Genomic DNA, 12439 nt, shown 5'->3' with positions numbered 1-12439 from the left:
CTACCCGCCCGTACAGTACCACACTGGTGCCGGTTATGGCACTGAAAGGAAAGCACACGCAGATTTTAGTCTAAGAGTTGATTTTATTTAGTTTAGAAGTTGCTACACTACGCGGCTCCTTTTTTTTGTTAACACTGCAGTACGCGGCTCTTGGACGGAGGCGGGTTTTCAATCTACTTTGAAACATTCATCTGCATCAAATTTCTTTGTTTTTCTTATTTTATATACTTTACGATGAATCTATTTGCGCTTTCTTAGAATGAGGTGATTGCGCTAGGGTACACCAAGTTTTGCGACGGTTTCATTTTGGACCACAAAGCTGCAAAAAGTAACGGGTCAATCCACAAATTGATCACGCAGGGGTACAAACACATCTAAATCACTCTGAGTTAGTTCTATTAACACGCCTTTGAAACAAATACGAAGCTAAAATAATTTACACAAATCGATCATCATGGCATTAAATGTTTTGAATAAAACCCCATGCTCTTTATAAATTTCATTCCTGCATGTCCCACTGATGGATAGGGCCCTCTAATAAGGGCCTTCTTTTTTTCCCAGACTGCTGCTAGTTTTTTGTTTTGTTTTTTATTGCTGCATTATATATTTGTGGGAGCTTAGATGTGACATCCTTAAAAAACATAAAGATGTGAATTAGACAAAGTGAAGAAAAAATATACACTGATGAGTGATGAGTATGACAGTATTATGAGCGAGGAGCACATGCATTCACTGTTTGGCCTAAAAAAACACACGGTCACTCTTGAGTAGCGCGCACGCGTGCGCACGTCTCTCTCCAGCTCGTCTTCGTCCCCAACAGGCCCGGCGTTCCCCTGCCGCAAGCGTGCCTCTCTCGCAACGCCCCGAGCAGATCCCCTTTCCCTTTCTCGCACCCAACTCAGCCACACCCACCCCACCCAGCTCAAATCCGACGCCACCAACGACCGCGCCCGCCACCAAGCTTCCGCCTTTTCCTCCACTGACCCCTCCTCATCTTCCCTCTCACGGAGCCAGTCAAGCCCCTCTCTCCTCTCTCTGCGCGCGCGCGTGTGCCCCGCTGTTTATGCGCCGGTAGATCCCCGACGCGACGCGTCCCGCGGAGGAGGAGCTAGGCCGAGATGAACTCGACGGCGTACTCGCGGCCGTCCAAGCTGCCGGGCGGCGCCGGCGACAGGAGGCCGCCCACGCGCCTCCGGGGCTTCGCCTCCAAGATCGAGCCCAAGAAGCTCGGCGCCGGCCTCCTCGCCGGCTGCTGCCTCGCGCTCCTCACCTACGTCTCCCTCGCCAAGCTCTTCGCCATCTACTCCCCCGTCTTCGGTGCGTGCTCCACTCACTACTCACTCTCTACATTCCATTGATCCCCAAAGCTTGGCTTTCTCCCTGATCTAACAATTGCTGCTGCTGATTGAATCCGCGCTCAGCTAGCACGGCCAACACGTCCGGCCTGCTCCAGAACACCCCGCCGGCGTCGTCGTCCGTCCCGGAGACGACGGATGCCATCCCAGCCGAAGACACCACATTCATCGGCCGCGAGAACGGCAACGCCGTGGATCCCGTCGATTTCCCGGAGGAGGGGCCGGCGGCGGCCGGCTCTCAAGAGCCCGGCGTACCGGAGGTGCTCTCGAGGAAGGAGGACGAAGCCGAGAAGGCGGCGGAGGCGGCGACGACCTCCGTGCCAAAGCCATGTAAGGAATCTCGCCCCCTTTCCTCAGCTCCTTTTTCCTCGCACCTTAACTGGAAAGCAGAACAAAACTGGCATCACTCCCAGGTCAGCGGGCACATTAATGCTCTGTACTCTGCAATCTGGGCAAACATTTGTCGCCCACTTGATGTCGACGCAGTTAATTTGCTTGAGATTTGCTTGAGATCTGCCCGCGCTCTAAATTCAGTTCTAATGCGGCTTTGTTTGTTTCTTGGTGAATGAATGGAATCAGCTGCGGAGGGCGGCGCCGGCGGGGATGGGGCGGCATTAGCAAAGATGAGCTGCGACGAGAACGGGGTGGACGAGGGGTTCCCGTACGCGCGGCCGTCGGTGTGCGAGCTGTCCGGCGACATCCGGATCAGCCCCAAGCAGAAGACCATGTACCTGGTGAACCCGTCGGGCGCCGGGGGCTTCGACGAGAACGGCGAGAAGCGGCTCCGGCCGTACGCCCGCAAGGACGACTTCCTCCTGCCCGCCGTGGTGGAGGTGACCGTCAAGTCGGTCCCCTCCGCCGCGGCCGCGCCGCAGTGCACGAAGAAGCACCGCGTGCCGGCGGTGGTGTTCTCCGTGGCCGGCTACACGGACAACTTCTTCCACGACAACACGGACGCGCTGATCCCGCTGTTCCTGACGGCGTCGCACCTCAAGGGCGAGGTGCAGCTGCTCATCACCAACTACAAGCCATGGTGGGTGCAGAAGTACACGCCGGTGCTGCGCAAGCTCTCCAACTACGACCCCATCAACTTCGACGCGGACGCCGGCGTGCACTGCTTCGCGGCGGGGTTCCTCGGCCTGTACCGCGACCGGGACCTCATCATCTCGCCGCACCCGACCCGCAACCCGCGCAACTACACCATGGTGGACTACAACCGCTTCATCCGGTCGGCCTACGCGCTCCGCCGCGACCGGCCGTCGGCGCTCGGGGAGGTGCCCGGGATGCGGCCGCAGATGCTGATCATCTCCCGCGGGGGCACGCGGAAGCTGCTGAACCTGGAGGAGGTGGCGGCGGCGGCGACGGAGCTGGGGTTCAACGTGACGGTGGCGGAGGCGGGCGCGGACGTGCCGGCGTTCGCGGCGCTGGTGAACGCGGCGGACGTGCTGCTGGCGGTGCACGGGGCCGGGCTGACGAACCAGATCTTCCTGCCGACGCAGGCGGTGGTGGTGCAGATCGTGCCGTGGGGGAACATGGACTGGATGGCCACCAACTTCTACGGGCAGCCGGCGCGGGAGATGCAGCTCCGGTACGTGGAGTACTACGTGGACGAGGAGGAGACGAGCCTCAAGGACAAGTACCCTCGGGAGCACCTGGTGTTCAGCGACCCCAAGGCGCTGCACAAGCAGGGGTGGCAGGCGCTCGCCGAGACCATCATGAAGCAGGACGTGAAGGTGAACCTCACCAGGTTCCGGCCCTTCCTGCTCCAGGCCATCGACAAGCTGCAGGAGTAGCGGCGGCCGCGGCGGCGGCGTCTCCATTGTCATCCCAGGGTGGTGATGGCAGGTATACTACTCACGTCACAATCACATACACATACACAAGCGAACAACACGACGACAAGAAACGCGGAACATTGTAAAACTAGTGCACATTGGAAAGGGTCATGATCAGATTGGTTTGTTGGTTGGTTTTGTAATGTTCATTATTTGTTCTTCAGTTCACCTGCAGTTCAAAATAGGCCAGCACGCCAGCACGGTGTGATTTCAGTATGAACCTTAGTTTCGTCGAATTTTAAAAAATGATACAGCCAGCCAACCCAGCTAGCTGGAGTGGATTGATTTTGATGAAATACTACAATGTTATTTCTGCAAATATGCTGCATCTCTACTCCAGCTTGAATCATGAACCTTGCCCCTCGTTTTTCCTTCCGATGACTGCAAGCCGTGGTGCGCCGATCCAGGTCGTGCGATAGAAGTAGAACGTTCTCACCATCCTTGTCCTTGCCACTGCAAGTTAAATTAAACTAAAGCGCGGGAAATCATCTACGCTCTGTGGAACACCCCGGAACACGCGTGTAGGCTGTTAAAAGGCCACTTTACTAATGAAAGCATAGAGTATTTGTTAATGGGCATGGGCCTACCTTTAGCCATCCACCGAGCGGGAAATCATTTCACAGCGCACAAGAATGATTCTGTTTTTGTTTGCTAAACCTGGAATTGGAAGTCGCCTTCCCTCTTTGCTGCCCCAGACAGTCGGACCACCCACCTTGTGCTATCTTAATTTGGGGTCGAATTGCTTTCGCTCCGACAACTCTCGGCGGCTTCCACAAGCTGCAAGCGTAGCAACAGCACTATCGTCTCCATCCCCAGCCCAGGTTGGTAGGCACACGCACGCACACACGCAGGCAAACGCGACAACAAGAAATGCGGAACAAAAGATTCACATGAACGAACAAAACAGCACAGGTTGGTTGGTTTTGTAACACTCATTTTGGACAGTGCACCTGCACGCAAGAAGAATGTATGTTCTTTGTTCTTCATTTCACTTGCCATTTTATTGAGGATTTCATTGTTATTTTCTTCCTAGTCACACTGCGTCCATCTATTGAGCTACGCCATGTTCTTTGGTGATCCGGAGAAAACAACATTTTTCTTCCTTAGCAGCAGGCACCGGAGTGGAGTGAACGAATAAATTACTCCTTAGAGTATAGGCAGACAGAGATCGTTCGTGGAGACGCACCTCGGGGCTACCAGAGAGAGAGACGAAGGCATCGGCGTCGAGGAACTTGTTCCAAATTCATGGATGAAGAAAATCGAAGGGAAAAACAAGGTGGAGGGTGCAGGCAAGGCGCAGAGGGTGGAGACGGAGGTGAGAAGGAGGCAGCGGCCATCTAGGTATACGCCATAGTGGGAGGGTTTGCTCGCTCGTGTTGGGGAGAGGTGAGAAAGAGGCGCCCAACTAACAAAGAAAAAAAAGTGGGAGGAGAGAAAAATCAATGGGAATTGGGCTTGACATGAAAAAAATAAAATCAATGTGAGGGGGTGCGGAGTAATGAAACGAACAACCGCGGACTCCTCTTTAATAGTAGTGATAGGAACCACCACAGAACCGAAAATGGAACACCAACACTGCCGCTCGCTTACCAACTAAAGAAGATAGATACGATCATGAGAGTGTGTGTGTGTCTGTCCCAGCTACGAGCGAGTTTTTCATTTGTTTTCATTTTTTTTGTATTTCAGGCAGTTATATTCTAATATTTTTCAAAAATTCACAAAATTTCATAAACTCAAAAAAATGTTTGTTGATTAAAAAATGTTAATGAATTTGAAAATGATTCATGAATTTATTTTTTTTGGAAAATTTAAAATATGTCATGAATTAGTAAAAGTGTTCATAAATTCGAAAAAGTTTCATGTATGTAAAAAATGTTGGGAAATTTAAAAGATCTCATGCATGTAAAAATGTCCACGAATTCGGAAAATGTTCATGAACGTTTATGGATTTCAATTTTTTTGGTGGATTTGGAAAATGCGTGAAAATTCGAAAAATGACACGAATTTGTTCATGAATTTTAAAAATGTCCACGAATTGGAAATATTCATACAATTTTAAAAAGTTAAATAATTAACAAAGTAAAAAGGAAAATGTAAGGAAGGCCGAAGGAAAATTACAAATAAAAACTGGATGAAAAAGAAAATAAATAAGAAAAACAAACTGAAAAACCGAGAGAAAACTAGAAAAACTAGGGTAGAAAGAGGAAATAGATGAAGAAAGAAAAAACCAGGAAGGAATGTTTTGGTAACATGTTAAAACTGCTTTTTTAGGGGTACATCTTTTTTTGAGAGTTTTTTCAATGGTACAAAACTTTTAGGGGTACATCTTAAAACTGTTTTTTTAGGCAAACATCTTAAAACTTCTAAACGCTTACCTGTGAATTCTCGCTAAGCGGCGTGTGAGACAGCCGTCCACATCGCCTCAAAGATCACTTTACTGGGACGACCCAGTAGCTATAACACTTGTTAGCTTCGTTTTCGTGCTTCTTCGTTTGTTTTTGTTTACTTTTTAAAATTTTGATTATATTTTTAAAAATATCCTAAATACATATTCCAAAAATTAAATAATTTTTTAAAAGCGTTCATGCAGTGTAAACATATTACCCATACAATTTTTAAAAAATGTAAGTGACATTTAAAAATATTCATACGTTTCAACAAATATATTTGTGACATTTCAAAAAAAAATTTATACAATGAAAAAACGTCCGTGTAATTTAGAAAAATGTTTTGTACCATTTGGAAAAAATGTTGGGCCTTGCTTCCCTCCTGGGCCGTTCCAGCTGGGCTGGGCTTATCCTGACGGGGCGTGCCATTCCCGTGACAACCAGGCCCGGCAGCACAGAGCGGTTCTGACAAATGAACACCTCTGCGCTGGTGCCATCGGCAACGGCGGCTTCCGCAACAGCAGCTACTGCGACCCGCCGGACCAGGTATTCGGCCACATCATGTGCTACCTCAACTATAACTGGACTATGTGCGAGAGCTGTTTGGCAGGGATTCGGCTTGCCTGCTCCCTCTCCATGCTCCCATCCGTGCTCCCACTTCATCCTACGGTTGTTCTTTTCCTTTTTTCTTTTCTAATCTAATCATTTTCCCCCTGATTTTCAGGGGGTGGGGCCGGGCCTTATTTTCTTCCAATCAAATCAAGCCACGTATGCGGGAGCACGGATGGGAGCATGGGAAGGGAGCAGGCAAGTCTCGTCCGTTCGGCAGCGGCACAATCTTTTCCTAGCGAGCAGTGCCCCTACACATGGGACGCTGGGGCCATGTACGACGCCTGCGTCTTACGATACTCCAACAACTCCTCCTCCTCCGTGCCCGGCGAGAGTATTCAGGTCGAATACATCGACTGGTCCGGCTCCGGCTCGTTCCATGACATAGTTGCCATGAAGGGAGTATTTAACAAAAAACTATCACAATTCATTGAACTGTGCCTACAAAGTATCACTTTACAATTCTGTGCCAAAAACTATCATTTTTTCCCCTAATCCGTTGCTAAAAACTACCAAGTTTGTAAAGCGCCCGATTTGGCACGTTTATGATAGATGTTGGCCCACATGTCAGGACGGAAAAAGTCAGCACCGTTAAGTTTTCCATCACCGTAGAAAGAGATCGAGACGGCGGCGGCCTTCACCGGAGGCGGAGAAGATGAGGTACTACGGCGGTGCGGCCGCATCTGGAGGAGACGGCGCGACCTGCAGGCGGCGCTCCGGTGCGAGCAGGGCGGCGGGGAGGTCCGGGGGAGGCGGATTCGGGGCGGCGTCTGCCGGATCTGGCGACGACGAGGCTGGACGGTGATGGGGAGGCCTGCCGGCGGCGAGCCCCGGGACGGCGGCCGCTCGAGGCGAGGCCATGGCGACGGGCGGTGCGGGGCGGTTCGCTGGACGGCGGGGCTGCGCCAGGGAGGCGAGGCTGCAGGATCCTGTCGCGATGGGATCGGCGATTGCCGTCAGTGCTCCGGTGACCACTGCGGCGGGCAAGGGGAGACGAGCGGGGGCACGGGCTCGGCGGGAGCTTGGGTCCGCGGGTGGCTACGAGGACAGGCGGTCACGGGCGTTAACGGCCGGCAAGCGCTTCGCCACGCTGGCACCTAAACGGTGGGGTCGGGCAGTCAGATTCGGGTTTAACCCAGGCAAAGCGAGCAATTTTCACATTTGGTAGTTTTTAGCAACAGATTAGGAAAAAAGCGATAGTTTTTGGCACAAAGTTGTAAAGTGATAGTTCGTAGGCATGATTCGACGAATTGTGGTAATTTTTGGTTAAATACTCCCATAAAGGAGACGCGGTGGAAGCTGATGAGCCAGCTCGTTCCTCAAGCCTCCGGCTCGTCGGCGAGGTTCGCCAACGGCAGCCTGCCGTAAGCGGACTCGTATGGCGCCTCGCTGGAGACGTACGGGCTTATATACAATAAGGAAGCTAACTAGTGTTATAGCTACTGGGTCGTCCCACTACCACGATCTTTGAGGCAACGTGGACTTACGAATCTGGCGAGCGCTAACAGCACGACTGGTCATGTGAGGTCGTACAGCTGCTACATTACACGTGGAACCCATCGAAATCCGCAGCCCTTCACCCGCAGGTACTCCCTCTGTAAACTAATATAAAAATGTTTAGATTACTAAAGTAGTGTTCTAAATGCTCTTATATTAGTTTACGAAGGGAGTACAATACACATCTTGCATGTATCGTAAAACTGACATTGCGCCTGAATTTTCACAAAGTGTGTGTCTGTGTGTTCAGGCGCTGCGCCCGCGCTTGCCCCAGCTCGAAGCTCGGCCAAAGGAAGCTGCTAATCGCCGTGTCCATGGCTGTCGGTTTCATCTTGTCAGTCTAATCTTGTCCTTGTGGTAAATTTGGTAAAATGGCATAGTGATGTATGTAGTGGGTTGTCACTTGTGACTTGTCAGACTGCAATTGTTATAAGCACCTAGTCAACAGTATGTGTGCACGCTTGGGAGGTTGACAAAGTGTGTTGTAGAGCACGCCCTGGATGGCCTAGCTCATCATGGGTGCACTGGTGAGGTGAAGTGGGCAGTGTAAAAGGCCACCCTGCATTTGTGTAGCAGGTTTGCCAGGCAAAATAGAAAAACAAAAAAAGAAGGCACACAAAGCAATGGATGCTGGACTGGAGAAAACCAACCTGTGTCTCTCTCCGTTCTTGGCTCACGCCCTTGCCAGCGTTGATTGATCCAAGCTGTGTGTGCGCAGGTCCACCAAAGGAGAAGGGTGACGAGTGTAGTGGCTAGGACCTGGCATTTGGCGCCAGAGCTAGAGGAAGAAGGTGCAGCGGTGGCGGCGCACAAGAAACGTGGGGAGGAGCAAGCTTTGACAGTAGGAAGCAAGCAGATCAAAGCTGACAAGCATACAACAAAGGATAAAATCCAACGAACAAAGCAAGCACACAACAACAAATGTGTTCCAAGTCAATAGTGCCACAGTGGCTCACAAGCTCACATGCGTACAAGTTGGATAAGTAGCCCTAAAGTTTAGATAATAAGTAGTCAACTAGCCGAGACCTTGAAAGTGGTTTGGCACCATACACTCCAGTTAGGCGAAGGAAGGCCAGGTAGATCATCCGGGACCTTTTACAAAGTCCGGATTAAACGTTGCACCATATACTCCAACAAGTAGTCCAGGTAGAAGATCCTTGAGCTTAGCATCAAGCTGGGGACGCTATCACACACAAAACACACAAAAAGGGTCTGTTATTTATATATACAGCCCCAAAACAAAATAATATAATAATTTGTGATTGGTTAGTTTACCCCGACAGGATCATGCTCGTGATAATGGGATACGGCTATTTTTGCAAAGTGTAAGGCACCCCAAGTATTTGGCTCAAACGCTTGGGCCCACTTATTAATTTTCTGAAAAATCATAATCTCTCTAAAACCAAAATCTGTATTTGGATCAGCAGGATCAACTCGGACTTGCCACCCTTGTGTGTTAATGTTGTTCTGCAACCAATCTTTTTGACGTTGGGTAAAATTTCTTCTAAACAATTCCTTGTACATGCCCTCCCTAGCACCGGAGCCTCCTAGGAATGGATGATTGAGGACATCTTCTTTGCTGCCAAAAATGATTAGAGTTAAACACATATGATGGTCAATGCTAGAAGAATTAGTTGGCTAGTGCATACCATATATTTGTATTAAGGAGGAATTGATGAAAGTGACTTAGTTCAACATCATTTGTCCAGCGGTTCAGAATATTGTGGAATATCATGTCTGCCAAACCTTGCGAAGGCCGCCTAGCATCACCAAGATTCCTTACACGAACATGGGATGGCTTAATTTGCATCATGTCGCCATTGAGACCATAAGTTCCACTAAGGTGCACATCATCTACTGTCATGTTTTTGTCCCATAACCTCTCAAGTAGGTCATACAAATCCCTACCATGATTAAAGAGATAAATTTACATCACTAACAAAATAATAGAATTTAATGTGACAGAACTAATATGAAGCAACTAGCACAACCTCAAGTGCTACATACAAATTCAAATTCCTACAAGAGATAAATTTTCATCACTAACAACATAGCACAATTTAATGTGACAAATCTAATATGAAAAGCCACTAGCAGAACCTCAAGTGCCACATACAAATTCCTAACAGAGATAAATTTGCATCACTAACAAAATAGCACAATTTAGGTAAATTTTCATCACTAACAAAACAGCATAATTTAATGTGACAAATCTAATATGAATACAAGGCAAAGCACATTATAATGGGAGAAACTTATGAGACATAGCAACTTGCACAATCTAAAAGACTAGACTAATGTATGGAGCAAATACAAGTGTACGAGGCAGTGTAAGCAAATACAAGTGTATGAGGCAATGTAAGCAAATATAAACCAGAGAGGATAAAGAGGGGAGGAGGGTTTCCATACCTAATACTATCTTTTAAAATTGTGGGAACGTCAACGGAACCTTGAATACTTAATGAATTTAACCAGGAGTCTACACTTTGGGGGATGTGAGCATAAGCTGTCACAGTTCTTGCAATCTCCCTATTATAGGCGACACCATGGGTCTTAACAATCCCTATATCAATTTCTGGGTTCAGCCCAATTGAGTCTAGCTGATTAAAGGGCAATTCATTCTCAACTAAGAAAGTAGCTGCTAGTTTCTGCACTTCTGTTGAATGAAATCCTTCTTCCGGATTCCCAGCAAAAGCTATTGCTTTATTTGAATAATGTATAAAACCATGTTTTTCTCCAAGTACTCCATTTTGAGAACAACTAAACTCATAGGGCTGAATAAGAGTACCATAGCTTTTAGCACGAAAGTCTCTGGTTTTATCTGTCACGCATCTATGGAATATTTGTTTCTCACTTTGCTGCAATTGTACAGAACAGGTGGGGATGAGCTTATTAGGTTGAGGGGGGAAAAAGGAAAGGAGGAAAAACTTGGATGCAAAGGAATGTTATGCTCTGCTTATACTTACATGGTGTGGTTGTGGCTGATCCACTTCCATTTGGTCCATGCTGAAAAATGAACAAAACAAAGAAATACACATGAGAAACGAAAAACAAAAATAAACAAACCAAAGAACAGGGGAGGGGAAAGAAACATACCTGGGTTTTCTTTTCCTCTCTTCGTCTTCCCGGTGCGAGCCAACAGCCAAGGAGCAGCAGCGGAGCAGCCCGAGCAAACGTGCAGGGAGGGCGGCGGCGGCAGTGGGATCTAGGGTTTAGGTTTTCCTAGGTGGTGGAGTCGGGTGGGGGTGCCTTTGTAAGGCCAATGGCGCAGCCATTCATAACCTGGGTGGGCTCACCTGGTTTGCATGGGCCACATTGTTTGGGCCTGTGCGATTATTTCCCCTTTTGCATTTTCCTTATATTACATTAAGGACTGTGATACAAAAAATGACCCTTATATGGGACTTTTACCCTTTTTTTTTAGGAAAGGCCATCATGGCTAGCTTTATTGAATTAAAACACACTTACATCGTCCACGAGTTCCCTCATCAAAAAATCGGGAGGCTCGTCCAACCAACTAAAAGAGGACTTATTACGATAGCTATGATTAGCTAGCACATGCGCTACATTATTACATGATCGTAAGCAATGCTTAAAGGTGACCTTTCCAATAGATGAACCAATATCTATGCATTCTGCAAATAAGGTTGTAGCTTCATCCCACCATCTTGTTTGTCCAGAGCAGAAATTAATGACTTGAAGGGAATCAGACTCCGCTTCTATCCTACTAAATCCAAGGGAATTAGCGAATAGTAATTCATCTCTCATGGCCATTGCCTCCGTGGTGATAGCATCGGCTACAATAGCAATGAATTTGCACTGAGCCACAATAAAATTTCCCCTGATGTCTCTGAGAATAGCTGCAGTTGCACCAATGCCCTCATGTGCAAAAAAAGTTGCGTCAACATTAAGTTTTATGAATCTTGGGTCCGGTTTCCTCCATTTTGTTTCAGGCAACTCGGTCATTCGGTTAGAGGCATTTTGGAAATTCCTCACAATGGACAGGACTGAGATAGGCCATCTCCATGAGGGTGGGTATGTTCCATTGTGTGTGGCCTGCCTCCTAATCCACCATAGGTACCACGCTCCCACCAAAATGGCCTGTTTAAAATTGATGTTCGGATGCATAGATAGATGACTGTCCATAAGTGACAGTATATGCGCGACAACGATCGATCCCGATCTATCCACTGGCAATGACTGATTCACTAGTTCCAGCAAGCCTAGTCGGTCCCACAAATTCCTTGCATGTGTGCACTGGAATAGAAGATGCTTGATGTCCTCCGCCCCCTGATGGCAGATTGGGCAGGCTCCATTAGACCCGACATGCCTATTAGTGAGGATAGCTCGCAGCGGGATGATTCCTCGTAACACCCTCCATCCAAACACTTGAACTTTATGTGGAACTGGGAGTTTCCAAAGTGTACTCCAGACTGCCAGAGGTGTGGATCCACCAGGGGTCTTCATCCTAGTTGCATGTGCTTGAAAAGTATGCATCCATTGTAAATGGTAAGCTGTGCGAACAGAGAAAATACCAGTCCGGCTTGGTTGCCACGCAATAAAATCATCAAAGGCATGGAGATTGATAGGAATCTGTAGTATTCTGCGGACATCTACAGGATAGAAAATTGTTGGAAATATGCCCTAGAGGCAATAATAAAATGGTTATTATTATATTTCCTTGTTCATGATAATTGTCTATTGTTCATGCTTTAATTGTGTTATCCGGAAATCGTAATACATGTGTGAATACATA

At 48.1% G+C, this 12439-nt stretch overlaps 2 protein-coding genes across 2 annotated transcripts; one reads left to right on the top strand and one right to left on the bottom strand.

Annotated features, from left to right (window-relative positions):
- The first annotated feature begins 738 nt into the window (after positions 1 to 738).
- On the top strand, positions 739 to 3509 carry LOC109745439 (beta-1,2-xylosyltransferease XAX1). Its single transcript, XM_020304558.3, has 3 exons — positions 739 to 1317; positions 1422 to 1685; positions 1935 to 3509. Exons 1-3 carry the CDS (start codon positions 1119 to 1121, stop codon positions 3146 to 3148), a joined length of 1677 nt encoding a protein of 558 aa, XP_020160147.1. The 5' UTR covers positions 739 to 1118; the 3' UTR covers positions 3149 to 3509.
- A 5047-nt stretch (positions 3510 to 8556) lies between these two features.
- LOC109745450 (uncharacterized) lies at positions 8557 to 10888 on the bottom strand. Its single transcript, XM_073509072.1, has 5 exons — positions 10780 to 10888; positions 10650 to 10689; positions 9333 to 9587; positions 8959 to 9262; positions 8557 to 8866 (listed from the first exon to the last, which is right to left on the bottom strand). Coding segments are annotated over exons 2-5 (663 nt in total). The 5' UTR covers positions 10652 to 10689; positions 10780 to 10888; the 3' UTR covers positions 8557 to 8764.
- Between the last annotated feature and the right edge of the window lie 1551 nt (positions 10889 to 12439).

The sequence above is a fragment of the Aegilops tauschii genome, chromosome 2, assembly GCF_002575655.3.
Source record: "Aegilops tauschii subsp. strangulata cultivar AL8/78 chromosome 2, Aet v6.0, whole genome shotgun sequence".
NCBI classification, from domain to species: Eukaryota; Viridiplantae; Streptophyta; class Magnoliopsida; order Poales; family Poaceae; genus Aegilops; species Aegilops tauschii.
This window is presented reverse-complemented; position numbering and strand designations above follow the sequence as displayed.

What these genes read in the sequence shown, in the direction of transcription:
- LOC109745450 (XM_073509072.1), bottom strand. An exon ending in CTCCTTAATACAAATATATG is followed by an intron (nt 9,263 to 9,332) that starts GTATGCACTAGC and finishes CATTTTTGGCAG; the next exon opens with CAAAGAAGATGTCCTCAATC. An exon ending in ACGAGCATGATCCTGTCGGG is followed by an intron (nt 8,867 to 8,958) that starts GTAAACTAACCA and finishes TGTGTGTGATAG; the next exon opens with CGTCCCCAGCTTGATGCTAA.
- LOC109745439 (XM_020304558.3), top strand. Translation starts at nt 1,119, where the DNA reads ATGAACTCGACGGCGTACTCGCGGCCGTCCAAGCTGCCGGGCGGCGCC. An exon ending in CATCTACTCCCCCGTCTTCG is followed by an intron (nt 1,318 to 1,421) that starts GTGCGTGCTCCA and finishes ATCCGCGCTCAG; the next exon opens with CTAGCACGGCCAACACGTCC. An exon ending in GACCTCCGTGCCAAAGCCAT is followed by an intron (nt 1,686 to 1,934) that starts GTAAGGAATCTC and finishes GAATGGAATCAG; the next exon opens with CTGCGGAGGGCGGCGCCGGC.